Raw genomic sequence first — 26,608 nt, 5'->3', positions numbered from 1 at the left:
GTTGAGTGACCAAACGACTGAATTGATGAGTGGAGATGGTTGATCTCTGAATCTCCTCCAAATTATGAGTTTCTTGAGGGCAGGATATGAGTCTAATTAATCCTCATGTCTACAGTGCCTCCCATGTTTGCCACATGGTAAGTACTGGTGAATGTTTGTTAATGCTACAAATGAATGAATAACTGAATGGATGGATCTTATCTTTCTGGATAAGATTTACACAGTCTTGAAGCCAAAGCATCAGGTTGACCTTGGAGCCCTGGGGTTGGGATTCAGAGAGAATTCAGTTTAAGTCCCCTGTCCTCACTCTCAGGAAATGGTGCCAAGTCCATCTAGTTTTTCCAGTCCCAGCCCGTGGAGCTGCCCTTTCCTCCCCTTTTCCCATCTCCCACAACCCATCTGTCAGGAGATCTTGCTGACACTTCCAGAACATGACCTCATCTAACAACTACTCCTCAACCACCATCAACTTGGTCTGAATTATTGCCAGTGGGTCCCAGCTGGTTTCCCAGCTTTTAACTGTGCCCACCTACAATCTCTTCCACGCAGTAGCCTGAACAGTCATTTTAAGATGTAAGGTAGGCCGGGCGCGGTGGCTCATGCCTGTAATCCCAGCACTTTGGGAGGCTAAAGCGGGCGTATCATGAGGTCAGGAGTTCAAGACCAGCCTGGCCAACATGGTGAAACCCCATCTCTACTAAAAATACAAAAATTAGCCGGGAGTGGTGGTACACGCCTGTAGTCCCAGCTATTCGGGAGGCTGAGGCAGGAGAATTGCTTGAACCTGGGAGGCGGAGGTTGCAGTGAGCCGAGATCACACCACACTGCACTCTAGCCTGGCAACAGAGGAAGACTCCAACTCAAAAAAAAAAAAAAAAGTAAGGTAGACCATGCCACTCCTCTGCTCAAAACCCTCCAGCATTTCCTACTGCACACAGAGCAAAAGCCACATTCCACACAACACCTCCCAGGCCCAGGAGGGTCCCTGCATCCTCTTGGACCTCACTGCCTGCAGCTCTTTCTTCCCCACTCCACTGCAGCAGCACAGGTCTCGGGGGTCTGGGCCCCACCATGCCATTGCTGTGAGCTCTGAGACAAAGGCATTTGTCACTGTCCCTGTGCTGTTTCCCCATACTATGGGGGACGTAGAGGGTCCCATGTGGATGAGGGATGGGAACATCCTTTGCAAATTTCACAGAAGCCTTGGGGCTATTCTTGGGCAATTCATTCTGGTTTTGTAAGAGATTGTACTGAGAAAGCCTTGGTTCAGGGTGTTGGCTTTCCTTATTTGAGGTCCTTTCTCAGAGTTCATGCTCCCCTTGGGGATGTTTGTAGAATATCACTTACTTTGAAATGTATTTTTCTAGCCTTCCTGGTTTTATGTAAGTGGTTGGAATTTTGTTATTTATTGTCAAGAAAACAGAGAAGAGTGGGCATTGTCGGGAGGAACAAATCTGTTGTCCTTGGCTCTTTGGACATCTTAACACGGCGTGGGAGCTGTTGGTCCTACCTCATCACAGGCTGTGGTTCTCAGGGCCACAGAGCCTAATGAAAGGACAGCGTGGAGGGTATAGATTTTCAGAGCTTGATGCATGACAAGAGAGAGCAGATTTGGAGGGATGAGAGGGCCCTGCTCAGGGGCTGGGGACTGGATTTGAAGCCAACTTGGTGCAGGATCACATGCAGTCCAGAGCATGTGCTTTGGGGTCACGCAGACCAGGGTTCAACTCCTGACTCTGTCTCTTGGCGGAGTCAGCTCCCAGGTCTGTAAAAGGATCACAGTGCAGACCTCAGAGCTATAGTGAGGATTAAAGCGAATCATGCTTGGGCCAGTTCTCCAAAACCATGTTATTATGATGATCCTCCTCCTTGTCCTTACCCCTCTGAGCCTTCCTCACCTGTAAACCAGGGAAGCTGATGGAGTCAGTGACATGGAGCATAAGAATCCTGAGATGGTTCCTGGGACACGTGCGCAATGAATGCAGGAGCCACCTCTATCAAGTACTTTCACGAATGAAATGCAACTCCAGAAGGCAGGCAGGAATGATAGAGAGGCTGAGACAGCAGTGAGGGTGTGATGGTCCTGGAGTGAGCTTGCACGTGGCTGTTCAGATGGTGTGCTTTGCTGTCATTCATTCAATGAATAAAACCACTAAAGTCATTGAACACTGAGTGTCAGGAGCTGTGGGCTCTTGGGATCCCACAGAGAGTGGTCAGGCAGGGTCCTTGTCCTCATGGAGGACATAGCACATACCAGTGGGGAGACACACAGTCTTCCATTATCCCTGCAACTGAGCATGTGATTATGAAGTATGGCCCAGTGGTGAAGGAGGTGGGAGGTACCGTGGGAGGGCACAGGGAGGGGATACCTGGCCAATGGGGGAAAAGGGATGTCAGGGAAAAGACCTCCCTGAGGAGGTGGAGTTTCTTTAGCTGACATTCAAGGGAAAAAGCCCGGATTGGCTGGGCACCCGACGCTGGTGCTCTCAGGGAGGATGGTGGTGGATTGAGGACTGCTCCTTAATGAGCAACTACCTGGAGGCTGACGGGGCTTGCGTTTCTCCTTTGGGACCCGTTCCCTGTGTGAAGCCTGCTCTGTGGTCTGTCTCATTCCGCCCTCATGCCACAAAGGTGAGGAGACGGGGACCCAGAGAAACCCAGCGGCTGCCTAAGCTCCCAGCCAGGAAGAGGCTGAGCTGGCATCCCAGTGGGCTCTCTTGCCTTCCCCAGGACTGCCTCAGACACTGTTTTCCTTGGACACTGGAGCTGTGGAACACCACTGAGCCTCACACATTAGCAGCCTCCTCCACTATTCCAAATAGCTTTCCTTAAAACAAGCTTCTTTACCTTCTTGGGGGACATTTTGAAAATGCACTGGAAGCTTTGGTTTGTCTTTTAGGAAAAAAAACACACCAAGCTAAAAAATGTTGCACACAGTACCAGGATTGCCATGGACCTCTTAAGGCATGTCCATGGGTTCAATGGTAAAACCCTTGCTCTCCTGGGAAATTGGCTTTCAAGGAGTTTGACTTTGAAAAAAATTCATTTATCCATCCACCCAACCATTATTTACTGTGGGCCAACTGTGCGCCAGGCACTGTGCTTGACTCTACGGAATAACAGTCACCCTATTCCCCAGCAGCTTATCAGCTGGTGAGGGAATCAGAACAAGGTGAAATAAACAAGAAACCAAATAACCATAAATTGTATTAAGGGGAAAAAGCTTAGTGTGAGATTGGAAATAGCAAGGAGGCCACATTAGACCAGGGTTAGGGAAGGTCTCAGGTGACATTCGAGCAGAGCCCAGGAGGAGAGGAGGAGATGGAGCCAGGCTTGAGTATAAAAATTTGGAAGGTGAGCCAGGCAGCGGGAACCATGAGGGCAAAGGCCCTCAGGTGGGAAAGGGCTTGGCAGGTTGGAGGAAGAAAGGAAGACAGCAGTGGCTGTCTATGGGATGAGAAGTCTGTACCCATGTGCCCAGGGAGAGGGCGTGTCTCACATCCCTGGCTGCAGGAAGAGCTGTCCAGTGGGACAAGGAGGCAGGAACCTCCGTTGGCAGAACTCTGGGCCAAGAAGGCTTATGCACACCTGTGATCTCCAACGGCCAATTGGGGTGGCCACTTCCCCTCCTTGGGGCTCTAAGGAAATTCCAGTCTCTAGCAAAAGGCAGAGGTCCCCAAACTCCAGGGAACAGCAGAGAAGGCAGAAGCATTAAATGCAGATTCCTGAATCTGATTTAGTAGGGGCTGGGGGGGAGGTTCTGGGAGTTGCCTTTGGAATGAACACCCTAGGGAGATGATGCAGGGGGTTCGGTCCATACTTTGAGAGTTACTCTTCTAAGGAATGGAATTCATTATTTATCTAGTCATTCATTCGTTCCATTCTTTATATATATATGTTTAACATACATATGCTTAACAACTACACAGAACTAGGGGCTAGAACTTTAATCCAAAGGCGAATTTCCTTAAAATGGCAGGGGAAGAGAGAGTGGGGACCGTTTCTGAATGGCATATTGGGTTTGACAAAAGAAGAGTTGACCTTTTCTGGGTTCTGAGGGCGGCCTGGAGAGGACAAAGGGAAAATGGAAAAGCTGGAATTTCCAGGGGAGCATCACCGAATTTTGAAGGGAGAGATGGGACTTGTAAAAATGCAGATTCTTAGGTCACTTCTGATGAATTGAGTCAGGCTCTGTGAGGGGGAGCCTGGGAATAAGCTTCTGGACAATTCTGATGCACACGGTGTGTGAACATCACTTAGCTGAAATAATAACAGTGATACCAGCTAACAGTTATTGAGTGCTAACTGAGCTCTAGGGGCAAGCTAAGTGCTTTACCTGTAATGACTTATTGAATTCTCAACACAACCCTTTGCAGTAGGTACTGTTATTATTGGCCTCCTTTTGCAGAGGCACAGAAATGTTAAGTAAAATCCCCAAATCCACCCAGCTGGGGAGGGGTGGGGCTCGGATGGGAGCCAGGTAGCCTGGCCTGCAGGAGGGAGCTCAGAGGAGCTGTTGCTCATTCCCCACCAACTGCTTCATCCCACACCCCATTCTGCTGCCCAACATGATCCTCAGGCCCCATTCCCCCAGCTGCAAACATTGCAAGGAGAGGCAGGAAGAATAATAAGGGCAGATGGATGTTGAGCCCTGACTCTGGAGTCACTTGTCTAAGGATACACAGCTGGTAAATGTGGAGCTAGGATTTGAACTTGGGCCACCTAGCTCTGACAGGCTGTACCTTGTTTCTGGATAAATTCACTTAAAACCCTTGACCTTCCCCCGCAGGGGTCTGCAAGCCTGTTCTGTCCAGCTGCATTTCCTCTTATATACTGCAGAGGCCACTAAGATTCTGTGGGACACACTTGGCAAATACCAACAATTTCAGAGAGTTGATCCACCAGATGGACTGAAGACTGCAGGTCTCACCATAACCATGAACACTCTGGACCACAAGAGGGCAGGAACCAACCTGTCAAGCCCCGGGGCTTACCTAGCAGGAGTGTTCTCAGGAGGAAAGGAGGAAGGCAGGTCATTAAGGATAACCAGCCAGGCACAGCCTCACCTGCCCTTAAATGTCAGCCAGTAGGAAGAGGAAACGGGCATGGGCCCTTCTTTTAAAAATGCACATTCAACCTGTTTGATCATTAATTTTATTCTTCAAGCAACTTGGCTTCTCTTCTGCTTCCTGCTGCCTTTCTCAAAGGGACCAAACTTGCTTTCTCTCTTCTTCCATTTTCCGCTTTTGGATCCCAATCCCCGTTTTATTAATTTTCTCAAATATGTGTCACCCAATATTTGCTCATTTTGCTTTAGCTGATCCTAAATTCTCATGGTTGCTGGAGATAGCTGCAGCACTAAATTTCTTCACCTGGATCCTCTGGGAATTGGGGAACTGTCTTTGGGAGAGGGATTGTGTGACTCTGAGGGCAACATTCTCCATGCTATTATGCAGTGTGTGGCAGCTCCCAGGAGGGAGCATTTATCAGGGAGTTGGCAGGTTTCACTGAGCCCCTCCATGTGCCAAACAGTGAACAGGACAGTTAAAAATCCAGTCCAGTGTTCAGCCCTGAGGTCGGAACAAGCTGAGGAGGCAGCACGAGAAACCCAGTGTGACCAGAGCAAGTGAGACAAGGTGAGAGTGGTGGGGACGGGGTCAGGAACATGAATATGGACACGAACAGTGTGCCCACAGGCCCAGTGAGGACCCAAACTTTCATTCTAAGGCAGACATAGGTTTGAGTCCTGACTCTCTCATTATTAGAGGTGCAGCTTGCACACATCACTGCACCTCTTTGAGCCTCAGTTTTCTCACCTATTCAAGAGAAAACAACAGTTACTTCTTAGGTTTATCATGAGAATTAAATTAGAATAATACTTTGAAGAAGGAAGCCATATTGTTAAAAAAAAAAAAATGATGGCCCGTTGCAGTGGCTCACGTCTGTAATCCCAGCATTTTGAGAGGCTGAGGCAGGTGGATCACTTGAGTCCAGGAGTTCAAGACCAGCCTGGCCGACATGGTGAAACCCCATCTTTACTAAAAATACGAAGATTTGCTGGGCGTGGTGGCACACGCCTGTAGTCTGAGCTACTCAGGAGGCTGAGGTAGGAGAATTTCTTGAACCCAGAAGGCGGAGGTTGCAGTGATCCGAGATTACACTACTGCACTCCAGCCTGGATGACAGAGCAAAACTCCATCTTAAAAAAAAAAAAACTGAGCAGGGATTGAAGGTGAGGAAGGAGAAGCAGTGAATAGCAGCATATGTTTTGGGAAGTTTGGTGATACAGGGAAGAAAAATGGAGTTACCAGGGCCAGGATAAGGTTTCTCCCATAAATCACAAATTTGTAGGCTGTTCCTGCCTGAGAGCGCTGGGAAGATGAGATCAACATTCCCACTGCACAGTGAGGAGACTGTGGCCAAGAGGATGGAGCCACCCAAGGTCACAAAATTAGTTCAGAAAACATCCCAGACAAGACAGGAAACCTTTTTAAAATTTTAATTAGCCTTTGGGAAACATCATGCCAGAGTGTTCAGATATTTATGAGATAATGGATAAATCAACCCAAGTATCCTCCCCTGCTTTCCAGACTTTCGTTATCATGACCAGACCCACCACCATCTCTGGCTATGTTGCCCCCATCCACATGGCGCTGTAGAAGCTGGACAGTTTGCAGTTCAGAGCTGCTAAAAATTTATTGTGGGAAGATTACAGGGAATCAGCACATGGGTTCTGGTCAGGATTTACAGGGAAATAACCTCCATACCCGGAGAAGCAGGGGATCTTTTGGTCCAGGGTGGGTCATGCAATTCCAGGCATCAGCTGAATAATCAACACGATCTACGCAGGTGGTGTCCTGGAGTGTGGAGGACATTCCGGGAAGGAGACTAGGATGCAGAAGCTGATTCTGTGTGAGATAATCCAGGTATTAGTAAATTTCACACCCGTTCTTCCGGTCAGAACTGACAGCCTTTCCCGCTTCTGCCCTCTCCCTCCGCACTGGCATGACTGCTGTCCGTGGTGCTGCAGTCTATTCCTGTCGGGACACCCATCCACTGCCTCTCTCTGGATAACGTTTTCTCATTGTTTCCCTGGACTTCCTCTCATCAATTAAGGTGGCTCTTCCTCGTCGCCTTGGCCTACTTCACAACACAATAATACAAAATATCACCAGGTGACCTAGTTAATCAAAAGACATATTTCTTACTTTTAATATTGGCAACTCAGTCACATGTATAAAACACTTTATAGGCTAAACCAAACATGTCTGTGAGCCGAATATAATATGGGGGGGGGGTCACAGATTTGGGATTTCTGTGCTAAGTGGCAGCCTAGATATATTGGCAGGAATACATGAGATGCCCTAGGGTTTTCAAGGTTTTGAAACTGCCAGCCAATTTACTTAGAGAGAGCTGCATTGTCCAATATGGTAGCCACTAGTCACTCATGGATATCAGCATTTGAAATGCAGCTAGTCCACATCGAAATGTGCTGTAAGTATAAAATACACATCACACCAAAGACTTACTGCAAAAATAGAATGTAAAATATTTTATTACTTTTATATTGATTCCATGTTAAAATGATAATATTTTGGATATGGTGGGTAAATATAAACTAGTAAGGTTAATATAATCTATTCCTTTTTCCTTTTAAAGATGGCCTTGCTAGAAAATTCAAAATTGCTTGTGTGTCTCCTGTTATATTTCTATTGGATAACATTGATTTAGAGTATTACATAACTAAGCTAATTAACTCAAGAATGTAGATTCCATTATGGTGTTGGGCACTTAATTTTTTATGTCCCCTGTCATGGACTGTACCTTCTTACAGCCTGATTCATCTCATGTGACTTTGTTCTCACAAAGCATGTGTACAGCATAGCTTATTACATGCTTATCCTTACTCCTTAGGGGAGGATACCTCTGTCCCTCATGATTCCTATGGGCAGTCACCCAGAGCTTCTCCCCATTGCCCAGAGCATCAGACCTTTTCCTGCTTCTGTGTACTTGCACATGTGGTATCCTCTGCTTATAATGTCTTTTCCCACAAAGTGAGTCTTTATCATTTTTCAATACCCAGTTTAAATCTTGCCTTTTCTGCAAAGACTCCTGGAAGTCCCCTGGCTACTGGGTCTTGCCTCTCTACTTCCATAGAACCTCAACTGAGCACCTCAATGCACATGAAATTGCTGATTTATTTGTTTTATCTCTTGCTAGGCTGGGAGCTCTTGAGGTCAGGGGCCAAGTGTGATTCATTTTTGTAATCCTGGAACTTGGGATAAAACAGGGAATAGATGAAGTCCCTGACTTCATGAGGTCTACATTCTTTTAAGAGGCGGAGAGAAAAGATGCAAATAATATAGTAGGAAGTCAGATAATAATGAGTGGTATGAAGAAAAGTAAAGCAGGGAAGAGAGTGATGGATGTGCCATTTTTGAGAGACTTGAGATGGTGACACCAGAGCAGAGTGTATTCAGCACCGAACAGTTGCAAATATATACATGATAAATGAATGAATAATGACATCTCCTTTTATAGAAACTCCCTTCCTTTTCTCTGCCAAATATTACTCTTGTAAAGATGTCTCCTACAACTGAGCTCCCTACACACTCCAGCCCACGTCGGCCTCCTTTCTTTACTTCAAAAAGGCAAGTTCATTCATTCCTGCCTCAGGGACTTTGCACATGTTCATCCTCTTGCTTGTGATACTTTTTTCCTGGGCCTTGGCACAAGTCCTTCTGCCTTATCATTCGGGGCTCAGCCGAAATGTCTGCTCCCCAAAGAGCCTCTGTCTGACTATATTAATTTGATCTCTCTCTCTTCGCCCCCACCCCAGTTACTTTTGCCCACATCCTCCTGCTTTGTTTTCTTCTGAATATCCACCATCCTCTGGAATTTAGTTGACTATGTATTTATTTCCTTGTTCACTGTTAGTATTCCCAACTAGAATACAAGCTCCAGGAAACCAGATTCCTTGTCCATCTTGTTCACTGCTGTATTCCTAACATGTGGAATAGAGTCTAGCATATAGTAGAGGCTTAACTAAAATTTAACAAATGAATGATTAACACACTTATAATGACCCTAAAGGCCAAAGGACATCACTAGGAAATGGAAACATGCTCTGGTTTCTTACCGGATTGATACAAACATAGCTTCTTCACTTTGGGGACATTTAGATGGTGACTTGGTACTTTTCCTGCAGCAGGACCAGATCTAGAATGCAAAAGAGATACCTCAGACAGTGGAGGTGGAGGAATATCAGAGAGGCCAGGGAAGTTTCCCCCTTGGAGCAGCACTGGGAGCAGAATGGGGATGAGAAATGAGCCCAAGGTGTGGAGACAGAAGGCTGAGGCTGGAAGCTCTTATTTGCCACTGGCTGTCTTGGATGACTTAACTGACAGTTCTTTATCCACGCACTACAATGACTACCAGCGTGGGCTCTGTAGCTGGAGGATGTGGGTTCACTCTGGCTCTGACATTTTCTTCCATGGAAATATGGGCAAACATTTTGATCTTCCTTTGTTTCTGTTTCCTCATCTTTAAAACGCAGATAGTGATAATACCTAGTTCACAGAATTGTGTGGACTGATTAAATTAACATATATAAAGTCTGCAAAGAGCCTGGCACATAGTAAAGCACTTAATATACATTTAGCTTTTATTGTTATTATTTTTTACTAAGTAATCTTGGACAAATTGCTTAAAGTTCTTGGATCTTGGTTTCCTTATCTACAGATTAGGAACAACAACTTCCTCCCAAGCTAATCACTTAAGAGCTCCTAAACTGGAATGAGACGGTGGAGAAAGGTGCCATTACTGCAGCTGGAGTCTCCAGTCACCTGGCCGTCTCTCTGAAGTGATGGCCCATAGTAGAGCGAAGGTGTTGGTTGAGCTGTCCCATTCATTCATTTGAGTGGGCCTGGAAACACAAGCTTTGGGAGTTTTTAGGCTCACCCACATTAGTTGCCTCAAGCTTCCTACCTCATAAGTAGTAAGTTCTGGCCGGGCTCACTGGTGATGGCTCACACCTGTAATCCCAGCACTTTAGGAGGCTGAGGTGGGTGGATCACTTGAAGTCAGGAGTTCAAGGCCAGCCTGGCCAACACAATGAAACCCCATCTCTACTAAAAACACAAAAATTAGCCAGGGGTGGTGATGCCTGCCTGTAATCCCAGCTACTTGGGAGGCTGAGGCAGAAGAATCGCTTGAACTCTGGAGGCAGAGGTTGCAGTGAGCTGAGATTGCACCACTGCACTCCAGCCTGGGCAATAGAGTGAGATTCTATCTCACAAAAAAAAAAAAAAAAAAAAAAAAGTAGTGACTTTCCAGTCAATGGAATAAGCGGAGGTCAGAAAATTGCTTGCTGGGAGAGCCACTCAAGGAATTTTAGAAACTCTGGCATCTAGCACTCGGCAGGACTAGTGAATATTCAGTGAGTGAAGGCATATATCTTTCTATTCAGCCTTTTTTTTTTTTTTTTTTTGTGGAGGAAGTTTGGAGTCCTGCTGGGAGCCTGAGCTGCTGAGATTCAATCTTGCATTTTTTGCTTTGAGTTCTGGCAGATATGAAAACTTTGGATGTTTGAGGTAGGGACTACTGAAAGGAGGCAGTGTTTGTCTGGGTTGAAAACAGACTAATTTTCTGCCCATCATTTAACATCATACAGTTTTAGAGGAGGACAAAGGGAGATTTGGGAAGATTTTCTCCCCTGGAGAAGTTTCCATTCACATCTCAGCTGCTCTAGGCTTTGGGGACAAGAATAGAATTGAAACCAGCATGTCCTTAGCTAAAGGTGCACGTTCAATTGCTAGTGCAGGCACAGTGCTTCATGTTGGCACACTGGGCTCCCTCAGTAAATGTCAGCTGAGTTTATTATTAAGATTGTTATTATTAGGGACCATTCTACTTCAGCAGGAAAGAGATTTTTGGTCTAGGAGAAGTGCCAGAGTGAGGTAAGGGGAAATGAAATACAAAGGGTGAGGGAGGGTTCTGAGCTTTCTTCCGGAGTGTTTCTGTCCCTTCCCACCTCCAGCACTTACTAATCAACTCTTTAACCACATGCTGGTCCAGGTTGTAGAGCCATTTATTAATCACAGAACACACCTGAAAGACAAGGAAATAGGCAAAAATCAGGAGGAGGGCTCCACTAATAACACCTAAATGGGAGTGAGCAAGGCAAGTCCTCCTAAGCCAACCTATTCTGGGGACAACCAAGTAGATGGGTTTTGGGGGCAGACTGCCCTAGGGTCACAAGCCAGCTCGGCCACTTGGTAGCTCTAAGACTTGAGTAAGTCATTGGACTTCTCTGCAACTTAAATCTGGAAAATGAAGATGATATTGTTACCTGGAGTATGAGATTGTTTGGAGGATGAGATAAGAAAATTCGTTTCAGATACTTAGCGCAGTGTTTGCGTGCTTAGTGAATGTTAATTTTGTGATTACTTATCTCCATCTTACAGATAAGGAAACTGAGTTTTGGGGAGATTTATCTACTTACTTCTGGTCACATGGATGCTGATTTTGACCTGAATAATTAAATAATGTCTGTAAAATACTTTACCAGTGCCTGATTGCAGAATGGGAACTTAATAGATGCCACTCCATCTCTCCCTAACTTTCCTTCCTGGAAGATTTCTTCCCACTTCATTAAGAAGATCCAACCCCCCAATGCTCTGAGTCTCAGCTCAAAAATGGAAGTAATCTGGGTTTGCATACTTACTTTTTGTCCCAGATCATGGGCTACTATGTTTTTCAGGTTTCTCTCTATGTTTGCCACAACAAATTTTGCTGCTGGGGCGAGTCTAAATGAAAAGGCAGAAAATATGCAGAACAGATTAACTTCTCTCAGACTCTCCTTTATCCCCATCACTTCTTTGCTCAATGCCCGTGAACTTCTTCAAGTCTACTCCTTGTTTTCATGGCATTCCATCACCCAGCTGTGTCCTACCGCTCCAATCCACACTCTAGGGTTCTTTAAAATTAATCTTCCAATTTAAATCACCTTGCCCTTATCATTGTTACTCACCATTATCTTTTCTGTGACTATTTTGCATCTCCCTCTGGAGATGCCTTCTTCAAATTCTATCACTTTGTTAGGCCCAGCCAACTGGTTTCCTCCAGAAAGCTCTTCTTGACCATCCTAGCCAATTCTGAGTTCTCTCCTTCCTTCTCACTTTCCCATTTCTCTGATTACCTGATACTACAGTAGAACTTATCTCCTCTGCCAGAGGGCCAATGCTTTCATGGAAGGAACAGTGTAACATCGTTCTTTAATTGGGAGAAAGGAGAAAGAAGCAGGAAATAGCATAAAGGTGTCCTTGTGTTCTGTGTTCCTGACTCAGTCCTTAACCCTTAACAGGTGAGGGTAAATCTGTTTTATTCTCAGTCAAAGGGTTTATGTCTTTATTTCTTAAAGAGTTTGCATAGAAATCAGCTATGATCTACTGCTTCCAGCCTGAGGTCTCAAATTCCTCACAAAAGAGGGACATGTTTTCTTTAGTATATCACGGGAGAGAGAGGTATTTGCAGAGTTTTCAGAAGGGGAGTTGGGCTGTGAATCTGGTCTGGTTCTCACTTATGTTTGAGCATGTCAGGAGGACAGGACCAGGTGTGCAAGGGTGCAGAAAGCATTCCACACCCAGATCTTTCCTGAAACAGTGAGCAACTGAGATGAATCAAAATAAGAAGAAGACAGGATAGAAAATGGACTGGTGATGACCACTGGATTCAGCTAAATGTGGATATCAGCCTTAATTAAAAAAAAAAAAAACTTTAAAAAGGGCTAGGTGTGGTGGTTCATGCCTATAATCCCAGCACTTTGAGAGGCTGAGGCAGGTAGATCAGTTGGGTGCAGGAGTTTGAGACCAGCCTGGGAGACGTGGTGAAACTCTGTCTCTACAAAAAACACAAAAATTAGCTGGGCATGGTGGCCTGCGCTTGTAATCTCAGCTATTCAGGAGGCCTAGATGGGAGGAATCCCTGAGTTGGGGAGGCGGAGCTTGCAGTGAGCCGAGATTGCACCACCATTGCACTTCAGCTTGGGCAACTGAGTGAAATCCCGTTTCAAAAAAAATATTTAAAAAGAAGATTTTTAAAAAGAGATTATAAATTTAGAAGTAAACACTAAAAGTCTAGTTAATAAAAGGGCAAAACCTCTGAAGACAGTTTCTCTGAAGAGGAAATACCAGAGACTAAGAAATGGTGAAATCCTTTTCTACTGGTAGTAAAAGTAATGAAAATAATAGCATTTGTGGGATTTTCCTCCTAGTGAAAAGAAGATCTTGTCTTAACGTACCTCAGAATAATCATATTCAGCACTTTTCCCAGCACCAAGCAGGCTGAAATAAATGAGTGAGTAAGACTGAGAGCCATCTATCGCAGATGCTTGGGGAAGGTATGTATGTATAAAAGAATAAATGTTGTGAAAAAGAGAATAATTGGGATTGATTGTATATGGGACAAAACTGCCCAGTGTCAGCTACAGACATGCCACTTGGTTCAGTTCCATTGGTAAGGCATTTGGTGAGTGGTTTGGCAGTGCCTTAAAACTTAGAAGTTGTAGAACTGTGTATACTTTTGGAATAATCTTAAAAATCTACAATAAGAAAATAATTCTATTTTGGAAAAGTTTCCTGTATCAAAATGTTCTGGGTTATTTATGTTAGAAAAAGGTTTATCTTTTTAATTAATTTAATTTTTTTGAGACAGGGTCTTGCTTGTTGCCCCAGCTGGAGTGCAGTGGCATGCTTATGGCTCACTGCAGCCTCAATCTCCTGGGCTCAAGTGATCCTCCCACCTCAGCCTCCCTAGTAGCTGAGACTATAGGCGCCCGCCACCACACCTGGCTAATTTTTGTATTTTTTGTATAGACAGGGTTTTGCCATGTTGCCCAGGCTGGTCTTGAACTCCTGGGCTCAAGCTATCCACCTGCCTTGGCCTCCCAAAGTACTGAGATTATAGGCATGAGCCACCTGGTTAGGCCCAAAAAGTTTAGAAATAACCTATCAACAAATGGCCAAGCAATCTTTCTTTTTTTTTTGCTTAGTACTATTTGGTAAGTCTCTTTTCGTGTCGATAGAATTATTACTCTTGTAAAAAACAAAATTTTAAAGACACAGAAAGTCCTATTTATTATACACACATCACCATACACACAAAAGCCTAATTTTGTAGGGTATTGTTTTTCTGATGACATCTTTCAGGTGAAACCTCACTGGGGACGTCATCATAACCAGCTGGACACAGAGAAAGACAGATTGAGAACTCACTGGACTCCAGTTTGGATCCAAATTGCCTCAGGCAAGAGCCTGCAGTTCCCAAAGGCAAGTTCATATCTGCCACCTACATTCTTCTCCAAACGAATCTGGACTTTTATATCTGACTGGATATTAGCTGTGAAGGGCTTCATGGTCAGGAGCCTGTAGGAGGGAAGAGGTAAGGCAAGTGGGAGAGAAGCTCAGAGCTTAGCACATCCTCATTTGTTTCTAGAACTAGGGTTATTCAAAACCACCCTGTTAAGGTCATTTTCTCATTTTTCAAAAGAGGCCATTCAGTTCTGGAGAATGGGAATGGCTTCTCCAAGTCACGCATCCAGCCAGTGGCTAAGTCAGAGGGTTCTGCACTCAGGGAGTCTAACTAATACTTGCTACCTCTGGCTCTGGGGACAGTTAAGAAGGAAAATGTTGATTCTAAGTATGACATCTTATCAAAACTGGGAAACTGCATCTGACCTTGGAAAGTCCTTTTCTAGAGGTCTCAAACTCCATTGCCTTGATGGCCAGGCTTGAAATGGAAATGAATGAAGTAGATGGGCAATTAGTTTCACAGGGAGCGGTAAAGGCTGTGGTGAACTGGAGAATGCCTGGCCTCTGCAGATGCACCATGCAAACCAGACAAAATATATCAGTGGGTCAGATGCAGCCCCTGGGGTGATCTCTAGGCAATAGTGCCACGGAATTGGGTCCAGAGGTGATTCTGTGTTCTTGTCTTCGGTTACATTCAATCAGAACTAAGTAGACTAATGAAGTCCAAATAAATGAAGGTGGGGGCTGTCTGGATGAGGCAGGGAGAGGAAATCTGCTCAACTCTTCTGCTTTCCCCAGAGAGGCCCCAAGCTTGGAGCACTCAAGTATTCTGCAGGCCTCTCATTCTACACACCGGGTGACTCAGGCCCAGAGAGGGTGGATGTTTTGCTCTAACCACACAGAGAGTCTGTTGCTGAGCCCTTTGGTTAGGGCTCTGCCCACATCCCCTGACTCCTGTGCAAAAGCCGATGGAGCCTGTGAGACCTATAGCTGTGACTTACTGCACAATCAACTCAGACGTGAATGGTACTCGTACAGTGGCCTCCTTTCTTTGAGGGGTGCTCTCAATGGAGACTTGGAGGAGTTGAGGATTTTTCACCTGTATCCTGGGTGAAGAAATAGCACAACACAGGGAGGCTGTGGCTCCTGCTGCAGGTGGACCTCACTTTGTGCAATGGCAGGTCCCTTGCAGAAAAGAAGCTGAATATATGCAAAGATGGTTACTCATTCATTAACCAGGTAGTTTATTGCAAAGCTACTATGTGTTATAAGTACAGGGAATATATCCCTGAGCAAAAAGAAGCTCTTACCTTAATGTAGCTCAGAATAATCACATTCAGCACTTTGCCCAGCACCAAGCAGGCTGGAATCAATGAGTGAATAAGACTGAAAGCCATATACAGCAGATGCTGGAGCAGGTATGTGTGTATAGGAGAATAAATCCAGTAAATAAATACATATAGAAAGTGATAGGCACGGTGAAAAAAAAAGGCCCTACAGGATCAGGAAGATGGAAGGTGATATTGGGAAGAGTGGAATTTCAGACAGGGTAGTCAGGGAAGTTTTATCATAGGAGGTGACGTTTGGGCAGAGTCATGAATGAAGTGAGAATGAGTCATGCGATAGCCAGGAGAAGGAAAGGACAGGCTTAAGACAGAGCAAGGCTGGATGCAGTGGCTCACGCCTGTAATCCCAGCACTTTGGGAGGCCAAGGCAGGAGGATCAATTAAGCCTAGAAGTCAAGGCTGCGGTGAGCCGTGATTGTGCCATTGCACTCCAGCCTGGGTGACAGAGCGAGACCTTGTCTCGAAAACAAAACAAAGCAAAACAAAAAATCAACCAGCCAAACAAAAAATTAGCTGGGCATGGTGGCATGTGTCTGTGGTCCCAGCTATTCGGAAGGCTAAGGCAGGAGGATGGCTTGAGCCCAGGGTTGAGGCTGCGGTGAGCTGTGGTCACACCACTCACTGAACTCCAGCCTGGGAGACAGAGTGAGACCCTATCTCAAAACAATATTAATAGTAAAAATAAAGAAGACAGAGCAAGCGCAAAATCCCTGAGGCTGAAATGTGGCTGGTGTGTTTGAGGAAGAGCAACAGGTTTCATGTGGCTAGCAGGCAGAGAGTGAGGCGAGACTAGTAGAAGAGGTGAGCGAGGTAGCCAGGGCCAGATTGCGGGGAGCCTTGAGCGCCAGTGGTAAGATCTTTGGGCTTGGTTCTGAGGGCAAAGAGAAGACATTGGAGGGTTGGGACAAGGGAGTTACAGGGTCGGCTCCACTTCTTAGAAAGATTTTTCTGGATACTGGCAGAACAGAATGGAGGAGATGAGTGCTGGTGGGTGGAAGCGGGATAACCTGGGGCTGTAAGTCAAGTGAGGTGATGATGGTGGCTCAGACCATCAGAGGTGGAAAAAAAAAGTGGTGAGATGCCTGGGTATGATTTAAAGGCAGAAGTGACAGGGAGGGTTTGGCAACAGGCTGGAGGCAGGTACAAAGGAGACAGAGGAGCCAGGGAGGACATCATGATTTTTGGCCAGAGCAACTGGATGGATGGAGTTGCCATTAGGTAAGATGGGCTGGGCAGAGGGAGGCATAGGTTGGGGCAGGGATGAAGGTGGGAGTCAGCAGTTGAGTTTTGGACATGTTGAGTTTAGGATGCTTGTGAGACAAGGGACCCAGGTCTTCTATATTCTGGTGGCCAGTCTAACCCTAAAGCCCAGCATCACCTAGTGTTAGGATTACCACATTCTTGTTGTTGTTGTTTATTACCTGTGATTGGATGCTTACTGAGGAGAGGAAGATGTGCAAACATTTTACACATACTATTTCACTTAATGTTCACGACAGCCCCTTGAGGGTAGAAGCTATTATTCCCCATTGAACAGGGCAGATGTTGAGGCTCAGAGAAAGGGGGAGATTGGTGATGCTGTCACAGCTGGTGAGCAGCCATCCTCTTCCCAGACAAGGGGACTGAACTTCTGTGTCTTTAGCCCCTCCCCTAGCCTCCCACCGTGGGAGTTTCTCCCAACCAGGGGATCTCAGGCCATCAGAGTTGGAAAGGTTCTTTGCAAGGGAAGGGCCTCTGCAAGGTCAGGAAATGTGGGGAGAACTCTAGCAATCCAACAAACCAGGACAGCCTGGACTGGGGGTGGTTGGTGATCAGAGACCACTCACCTAACAGTGTCGATCTCATTGGTGAGTGGAGGCCCAAAGATGTCCAGGAGGCCTGATACACCATCGAAGGCACTACTCAATGATTTCTGGAGGCCAATTGTCTGCAGGCTGGGAAGAAAGTCTGACCTGAGGAGTCCTTGAGTCAAATCTGTAAAGAATGCCCCACCCCCAAACCCAAGTAGACATTTAGATGCTGAAGATCCTCAGATACAACCTTGACCTCCGAGCATGTCCCCTATGTGGCTCTGACTTGTAGTTCAGCTATTTCTGGCTTGCTGGACTCTGGGCCAAGTTCTAGACATAATCATCCAGCAAATATTCACAGGGGCCTACTATGCACCCGGGCCATGCACCCAGTCTGTTCACCACCCTGGGCACCACCCTGATGGAGCTGGCATTCTTACGGGACTAAGGAGAGACAGATGAAAAAGTGGAGAATAAAAGAACAGGCAGGATTCCGGTGCAAACAAGTGCTGTGAAGGGGTTGGTTTCAAAGTATTTAGCAAGCAGTGAGCTCAACAGGGGCACTGGCCATAGCTCTGGATCCAGGTCCTGGGCTCCCCGGGCTGTGCCAGGTGTTAACTCCACAGTTGTTTCGTTCATGGGGAAGCTAGAGTTCTGGGGGTGAAGCTGGGATGGTTGGGGCAATGGCGGGCACCTAGAGAGTCTCTAAGCAGGAAATATTTCACAAATAGTATACCCCAAAATTTCAATGTTTTAACCACGATGACCATGCCGCTGAATATCAGTCCATCCTATGACGAAAAAATAAAAGGCAGGGTGAGGGATTCATTTACGCAGGAGGTCAAGGAAGGGCTTTCTGCAAATGTGGCATTTGAGCAGAGACCTGAAGGAAGGGAGGCAGCTATGTTGACAGGCAGGGGAAGAGTGTTCCAGGCAGAGGAAACAGCAGGTACAAAGGCTGGGACAGGGACCAGTCCATGTAGAGCTGGTTCCTTTGATGGTGGGTCTTGATAGATAAAGCACAGCAAAGAGACAGGAAAGAGGGAGTGCTCGGAAAATGAGGATTAAACGATGTTGCAGTCAGGACGGCTAACAATTAATAGTGTTAATTGTGTCCCAGGCACTTTGCTAATGAGAACTTAACTGGCATTGGCTCAGGGTTCTGCATGCCCCAAAGCAGGACAGTCTCACCATTAAGGAGCTGGGAAGAAACTCCAGCCAGGACCTCCTGTGCAGAGGATGAGGCAAGCAGCCCACAGAGGAGAACAAAGAGGCGAGAGACATTCAGCATCTTGGCTCAGGTCCCTGTGGAGGATCAGGGCAAAGAGGTCATTTGCAAGGACACTTTCTCAGAGGGTCTTCCCAGAGCTTAGATCTGAAGTGGCCACAGAACTCATATGGACCCATTCACCTATGTCCATTTTACAGATGGGTCTACTGAGGCTCAGGGAGGGACCTGCTTTTCCTCATAGTTTAGAGCAAGAAAGGGAGGGTCCAAGAGATGAAGTCACTTGCCCAAGGCCACACAACCTGTATTTACACCCAAAAGCAGGACATATAGTTTTTCCCGCAGGGACACTGCCTTCCCCAGCAGGGCTGCTCATGGCTGCTGCGAGAGGCTGCATAATGTTAGACTTATGACAATGGTCTCTGAAGACCCCCACCTGTTAGCAGCTGTGGGATTGTGGGATTTAGCTCAAGTTGCTTCACCACACGATGTTATGCAGGACACACTATCTTCATTTTACAGCAAAATGGTGGTGGTGATATGCCCTGGCTTCAGAGACAGACAGACCTGGGATGGAATCCCAGCTCTGCCACCTACTTGCTGGATACCTTAGGCTTTCCTCATATGGAAAATGCAGAGGATCCAAACTCATACCTTCCTCTTGCTCTTGTCGTAAGCACTTAGCACAGTACCTTGCACATTGTAAGTGCTTCACAAATGGTCACCACTGTACTGATGCATCATTATGATCATGATTTTCACTTGACATTTTCAAGGGCTTACCTCCCTGAACTGGTGGGAGAGAGTAGGCTCCTCAGCACAGACAAGAAGGGCCCAGGCTGAGGGACCAGGGCTGGAGTATGTGGACACTGCAGGCCCATTTACTGTGCCCGCTTGAATGGCACACTCCCTGGGCTAGGAGTGGCCCTCGAGATCTTGACACATCCTCCACACCTCCTAGAAAGGAGGTGCATGAAGGTGTTTGTGTGGCTTCCTGGGACTTCAACCAAATGCCAGTGCAAATGGTCCCATTGGGACCTGAGACTAACAGGTAGAGGCTGGTAGGGACCGATTCTCTCCTTAGACACTTGACAGATTCCAAGGAGACTCTCAGCCCAGTCCCTGGTCACTATTCTCATGTAAATTCGTAACCCATTTGGTTTAGCATTTTATTTTATTTATTTTTATTTATTTTTTTTGAGACAGAGCTTCACTCTGTTGCCCAGGCTGGAGTGCGATATGGTGTGATCTTGGCTCACTGCAATCTCCTCCTCTTGGGATCAAGCAATTCTCCTGCCTCAGCCTCCCAAGTAGCTGGGATCACAGGCACCCGCCACCACGCTCAGCTAATTTTTTCATATTTTTGGTAGAGATGGGGTTTCACCATGTTGGCCAGGCTGGTTTCGAACTCCTGACGTCAGGTGATCCATCCGACTTGGCCTCCCAAAGTGCTAGGATTATAGGCGTGAGCCACAGCACCTGGCCTGGTTTAACATTTTAATTTGGGTGATCTGTTTTTAGGCAAGTAGAAAAATTAGAAAATAAAGGTATGTACAAAGAGAAAAAAGTAAATAAAAATCAGTTCACAGAGATAACTTCTGTTGTATCTTTTTTCGGAAGTTTTTCTTTCCATAGGTGTGCATTCATGTAACATGATGAGAACAAGGATTGGCCTGTCATGCTTCTACAGAAGCATTTATTCAGGTGACAGCACATCAGGACTGTCTACCTCCTTGTCTGCAGAATTTTCTAAGGTACGTATTGACTGATGTTCATGGAATGTCTCCTCTTTTGGGCTATTTTCATGTTTTTACCCCAGATGGCACCGGCAGGAATATCCTTAGGTGTTTTTCTGCGTTTACCTGCCACATTATAACCCGTGAAGCATTTTCTAGGAATAACCAACCCTGAAGTTCTTTTTGTTTGTTTGTGTGTTTTGTTTGTTTGTTTTGTGTGTTTGTGTGTGTGTGTGTGTGTGGTGTCTTGTTTTGTTTTGTTTTTGAGATGGAGTTTCGCTCTGTCACCGAGGCTGGAGTGCAGTGGCGCAATCTCAGCTCACTGCAACCTCAGCTCACTGCAACCTCTGTGCAAGCCACCACACCCGGCTAATTTTTTTTTTTATTTTATTTTAGTAGAGACAGGGTTTCACCGTGTTGCCCAGGCTGGTCATGATCTCCTAAACTCAGGTAATCTGCCCGCGTCAGCCTCCCAAAGTACCGGGATTACAGGCGTGAGCCACCGTGCCCAGCCTGTTTTTATAAGTATTGAAGCATTCTCTGTGTTCATCCTTCTCACCCTATCCCTGAACCCCAAATGAGGGGTTGCACAGTCCCTATGAAATCTAAGTTCAAGTTCCATCTGCAGAGTTCTGGTTTTGATCACAACAGAGTATCTTGCATCAGACTAACACTCCCAATTAAAGTCAACTATAAGAGATGGAAATCTGTAAAAACAAAGGAGGACATCCATGAGCAACTACATGGGCACAATTTGAAACCCTGTGATTCTTGAGAAAGAGGCATCATTCAAGGCGGGCTCCATATTCACCCCAGCTTTTGCCTGAGGTCATTTTCCAACATGTCAACCAGGGTCCAAGCAAAAAGAGCTAATCTTACAGGGATGAGGAGACAGAAGTTGGAATTCGGGGCTACCAGAGTGGCTGGGACTTGAGGGGCAAAATCCCAAAGAGGAAGTTCCCCAGGGAAGGAGCCTTGAAATCTCAGCTTTTTAAGCTGCACCCTTGCAGTGTGGGATCCTCAGGCATGTGGCAGAAAACAGCAGCTGAAAGTTAAAAAGCTGAACAGAGACATCAGCACATCCACTGTGTGATGCTGGGGAAGGAAGCGCTGGTTGGAGGTGGGGCCTCTTTGATGGGAGGAACCTTGGTACACATCTTAAGCTCTCAGTGAAGACATAAAGCACTGTGCTCTAGGAGAAAGGGCCACACCTTAGAAATAGTCTCCCTCTAAACGTAAGAACAAGACCAAAATAGTTCTACTTAATAAAACACAAAGCTAAGCCTAGGTAGGGTCATGATCCATTTCTGCTCTATCTTTCTGCCATCTTTGTTTCTGGAAAAAAGATAATGTCATTTCATCACCATATTCAGCATCCGATAAAAATTTACAAGGCGTGCATGCTTAAAAAATGACCAAGGGACTAAAGGCCAAGAAATTAAAATATACAATATAATAAACCCACAGGCAAGTTAAATATTCAAATATTGAGCAGACAACAGGGCAAGAAACCAACAGAGGATAAGGAGGCCCGAGATCTTCAGCATCTTGGGGCAGTACCCGTGGGATACCAGGTAAGTAGAGTCAGCTTCAGGGTCACTCTGAGAGGTTCTCTATGAAGCTAAAGGAGATGGGGGGAAACAAAGGAGTCATTTGGACTCATTCCTACCCACCCAACACCCATTTTTTTTTTTTTTGAGATGGAGTCTTGCTCTGTCACCCAGGCTGGAGTCAGTGGCACGATCTCAGTTCACTGCAACCTCCACCCCCCGGGTTCAAGCGATTCTTCTGCCTCAACTTCCCTAGTAGCTGGGACTACAGGTGCTTGCCATCATGCCCAGCTACTTTTTGTATTTTTAGTAGAGACAGGTTTCACCATATTGGCCAGGCTGATCTCAAACTGCTGACTTCGTGATCCTCCCACCTCGGCCTCCCAAAGTGCTGGGATTACAGGCATGAGACACCGCACCTGGCCCAATACCCATTTTACAGATGGGACACTGAGGCTCCGATCAGGGTTAAGTTTTCCTAAGTCCAGTTGTAGTTAGTGGCTAGCACCTGGCTCTCCTGTCTTTTAGTTTTTTATACTTTAATCTGCATCTCACTCAAAAAGGTTACTAGGAGAATTCAGGAAGCATTTTGAAAATTGTTTAGCCTAGTGCCACTAAATAGAAGTTAATTTTGGACTTGCAAATTAAAGTTCCTTTTTATCCCTCCCTGGTTCTGACAGTGAGTACCCTTGGAAGACTCACAGACAGTCTGAAGGAGGGGAGGGTGGCCAGGGAGCATCTTTCCTGCTGGGTGTTGGAGGAGTGCCCCAATTCCTTACAACATCCCAATCCTATGAGACAGTTATTGACATGCTTCCTTTACAGAGCAGGAAACGGAAGCTTGGAGAGCTGAGGGCACATGCCCATTCTTCCCTTTTTATTTACAGAATCCTTTTATTTTTGAGGGAAGAGATGTGCTTAACAAAGAAATTATCTTTCCCAACCTTCTTTGCAACCAGGCATGATCAATGAGTTTTAAATGGAAATTGTAGGTTGGGGCTTCTTAAAAACTTCTCTAGAGTGGCTGACCCAGCTGCAAATTGCATGCTTTTGTTTTCCTCTCCTGCTTTTTCCCGATTACATATAAGACATGACGACTGGAGCCCAGCAGTTATCTGATGAAAGCCACATCCTAGGGGTAGCCAAGGAAGGAGATAGCAGGCTCTGCCAGCCTAACTCTGGGCTTCTCATCATGATTGAAGCCACGATTTTTCATGTTCTGTGCTAGAACCAAACACAATTGGTAATAACTGGTAACATGTATCAAAAGCTTTAGTCTGGTTCAGCATCTGATGAAGAGGCAGGTTGGAGAGTGCCATTGCCTTGTGCTTACCTGGATTTCTCTGGTGTGCTGTTGAGACACTGTGGCTTCTGTAGGTTGATTCCCGATGACTCTGTAGGGGGGCAGACTATATAAATGGCAAGTGATCCCATTGCTGGGGGAGACGTGGCACTGGGTGATGGACAGCTAGGAAGCTGATGGAAAGCCCTTGATTTTACCACATCTATCCAATACCTCCAAAGCAAACATTCCTGCCTGGAAGGCCCGGGGGAATGTCAACAACATATTTGAATCTGTACATCACAAATGCCATCAAATGGAGAGGTGCAGAGAGTGTGGAGAGCACCGAGGGGGGCTGCAAGTGGGAAGATGGTGTGCAGGAGTCACATTCACATCCCTGCTCCGCTCTGAGATGCTTTTCTCATCTGTACAATAAGCGAGATGGGCCTGGTGACTCCGAGGAAGGAAGTCACTCGGTATTCTGTGAGTGGGGAGGCAGAGGGTGTCCTAGCTTCAGTTTACTGGTCTGTGGTCCCAGACCCTTGAGTTCTAGCATGGCGCTGCCCATTTCTTGCTGTTTGATGCTGGACAGCTCCCAAGCCCTTTCATGGTCTCTGTCTCTCCATCTATAATAATAGTAGCTCATATTGACAGGCAATTTTCACAAATGCATCCTCATCATCTAAGAACTAATTCGCCTGGTTTTACAGATGAGGAAACTAAGACTCAAGAGAAGACAAATCTTGCCCAAGGTCCTAGAACTAGTGTATAATAGAATCAGGATTTGAATCTAGTTCTACCTTCTACGAAAGCTTGTAACCTTCACACTACATCACAATTTCCTCCATTTAAAGCAGAGCTGTGGTTTCCTTGCAGGGTAGGGGTAACTGTTCTCTATCTCACTGAAGATGTTTGTTCCTTGAAGACTTCAGAACAGATGTGCTCAACCATTTGAAAGGTTAGGACCTCACTAAAGCCTTAATTGCAAAGATGTCTTAAAACAAGCGCATGGTTTGAATGCATGTGTCCCTCCAAAATTCATATGTTGGAACTTAAACCCCAAAGTAGTGGTATTAAGAGGTGGGGCCTGTTGGGAATCAATTAAGTCATAAGGGTTCTGTACTCATGAATAGGACAGTGTCCTTATAAAGGTGGCCTCAGATAGCTGCCTGGCCCCTCCACTTCTCTTCTGCCATATGAGGACACAGCATTTGTCCCTTTTTGCCCTTCCATCCTTTCTCTCTTGTGATTGCAGTGAGAAGGTGTCATCTTGGAAGCGGAGAGAAAGCCTTTACCAGACACCAAGTCTGCTGGCACTTTGATCTTGGACTTCCAGCCTCCAGAACTGTGAGACGTAAACTTCTATTATTTATAAATTACTCAGTCTAAGATATTTTGTTATTGCAGCAGGAAGAGGCTGTACTTTCTTGATGGTGGGAACAAGTCTAGCCCTCTTCCCCTCTCAGTCCCTCCAGCCCCTGCAACAGGTGTAGCAGGAACATATTCCTTGCATGCTGAGGTTGGAGAGGCACTGCTTAGGTCACCTCTGAATTGCTCAGCACAGGCTTGGCTCAGCTAGATACTCAACAACCTTCCTATATATTTTTTTTGAAAATGCATTTTTTTTCTTGCATGCGCTAACACAGAAATAAGAGTCATGTCTAACAAATAAACTTCTGTCAAATTTTGGCATCCCTTTTCAGTTTTTTCTCAGTTCCACTTTTTTGCATCATTGTGATTTCAGCTAAGCAAATTCTTAGATCTGTATTTCCGCCCAGCTGGAAACTACAGCTATTTTTCCATTTTTAAGAATGCTCAGAAAACAGTCTGTCCAGTTGGTATAACAATTAACTCCCCTAATTTGAGAACTTTGGCTTTTCCAGTGTTATGAAATTTATTCTACTCCCATTCACAGAGGAAATATTTACAATAAAGGTTTCCATCTGCTGGCAAAGATGTAGTGAAATATGTACACGCTATCATTGTAGTGTAAACAGAAAGATCCAGTTTGGTAAATATTTCATGATGTGTTCCTGGGGTAACAAAATGTTCCAAGGCATAGAGTTGACAATTTGGATCCTGAAATGTTATCCTATATAAATCAGGCAAACATTGGAAAGATCCATATGAATGGGCAGCATTGATCTAACTGAACAAAGGCTTCAAAAGAGCCTGCACTAGAGTTGAGTGCTTTACTCTCTGGATAACCTCATGTCCACTTAGGTTTTGCCTTGATTCTTCCCACATATCCCCTTATGGTAGATGTCCCTCTCCCTCCCAAAGCATCCTCCTCTTCCCCAAAGCCTCCTTCATGGGACATCACCACCCCCAGGAAGCCCTCACCACATCCCCACTTTTACGTTCTGGGCTTGGTGAAAAAGAAGCCAGAGCTGGTCCCAGGAAGGCTCACAGAGGGGAACCCCCCCCCACCCCACATTGGCCACATCAGTCTTCAGTGGGTCCTGGTGATCTTGGCCCTACCCCCTCCACAGCCTGGAGTCATGCACCTAGGAGCTATGCGTTTGGCCCATAGTCCATCAATTTTGTCCTCCATTATCTGTCTCTGGTTAACAGAAAATAATGCAGGTCTCCTATACCCCCTAATCCTGGTTTGCTAGAATTTTCCTGCTTACTCACCCATTCAGCTGCTCCAGAGATGGTGTCTGTGTACAGTCAAGAAGAGTTTCATTCATTTATTTGCTCATTCATTCACTCATTCATCATGGGTTATTTGCTTGCACCTTTGCTAGGCACTAGAGCTGTTGAAGAGTGAAGCACCTGCCCTCAGGCAGATGGGCAGAGGGGTGAATGAGAAAAGTGGAAGCCACATTATTGAAAGCTGATGACTTTTGAGTGTTCTCTCTGCATTGGACGCTGGTGACAAGGTAGCTTGGTTAGACCTGAAAGTCGAGAAATACAGTGTCTCATTTTTGGAAACATTAAGGAGAAGTCCCCACTTAGCTCGGCGGTGACTCCTGAGCCGTGAGTCTGGAAGGTTGAGGAGGATTTAACCAGCAGGTGAGGGAGAAGGAAAGGTGTCCTAGGTGGCTGGGACAGCATAGACTAAGTCTTGGCACCGGCCCGAGTTAGTTACTGCCCGAAAGAAGCCCCAAATTTTGAGCACCTCCTTGTGTATTTTCTGTGGGAGGTGGGATTGCCACAAATTATAACCAGCAAGGAAAATTCACATCCTTCACGTTTGGCTAGTGGGGAAAGTTATGGAGGAGATGAACTTCAGATTAAATGCAATTTTGCCTCTGACCAGCCATGTGGCCTCAGGCAAGTCACTTCACCACTCTGACCCTGAGTTGCCACACCTATCCAAAGACTCATTCACTGGATCACTCAGAAAAAATCCGAATTCAAT

At 45.9% G+C, this 26,608-nt stretch overlaps 1 protein-coding gene across 1 annotated transcript; it reads right to left on the bottom strand.

Annotated features, from left to right (window-relative positions):
• Nucleotides 1-6,484: 6,484 nt before the first annotated feature.
• Nucleotides 6,485-23,328, bottom strand: LOC100461093 (putative BPIFA4P protein). Its single transcript, XM_003779333.3, has 9 exons — nucleotides 23,293-23,328; nucleotides 18,637-18,750; nucleotides 17,482-17,629; nucleotides 15,311-15,415; nucleotides 14,274-14,423; nucleotides 11,726-11,807; nucleotides 11,046-11,109; nucleotides 9,140-9,219; nucleotides 6,485-6,908 (listed from the first exon to the last, which is right to left on the bottom strand). The coding sequence occupies exons 2-8, from the start codon at nucleotides 18,734-18,736 to the stop codon at nucleotides 9,179-9,181; spliced, it is 690 nt and encodes a 229-aa protein (XP_003779381.3). The 5' UTR covers nucleotides 18,737-18,750; nucleotides 23,293-23,328; the 3' UTR covers nucleotides 6,485-6,908; nucleotides 9,140-9,178.
• Nucleotides 23,329-26,608: the final 3,280 nt, after the last annotated feature.

This window comes from Pongo abelii, chromosome 21, assembly GCF_028885655.2.
Source record: "Pongo abelii isolate AG06213 chromosome 21, NHGRI_mPonAbe1-v2.0_pri, whole genome shotgun sequence".
Taxonomy (NCBI): Eukaryota; Metazoa; Chordata; class Mammalia; order Primates; family Hominidae; genus Pongo; species Pongo abelii.
Note: the sequence above shows the minus strand (reverse complement) of the source record. Positions and strands in the feature narration are given on the sequence as shown.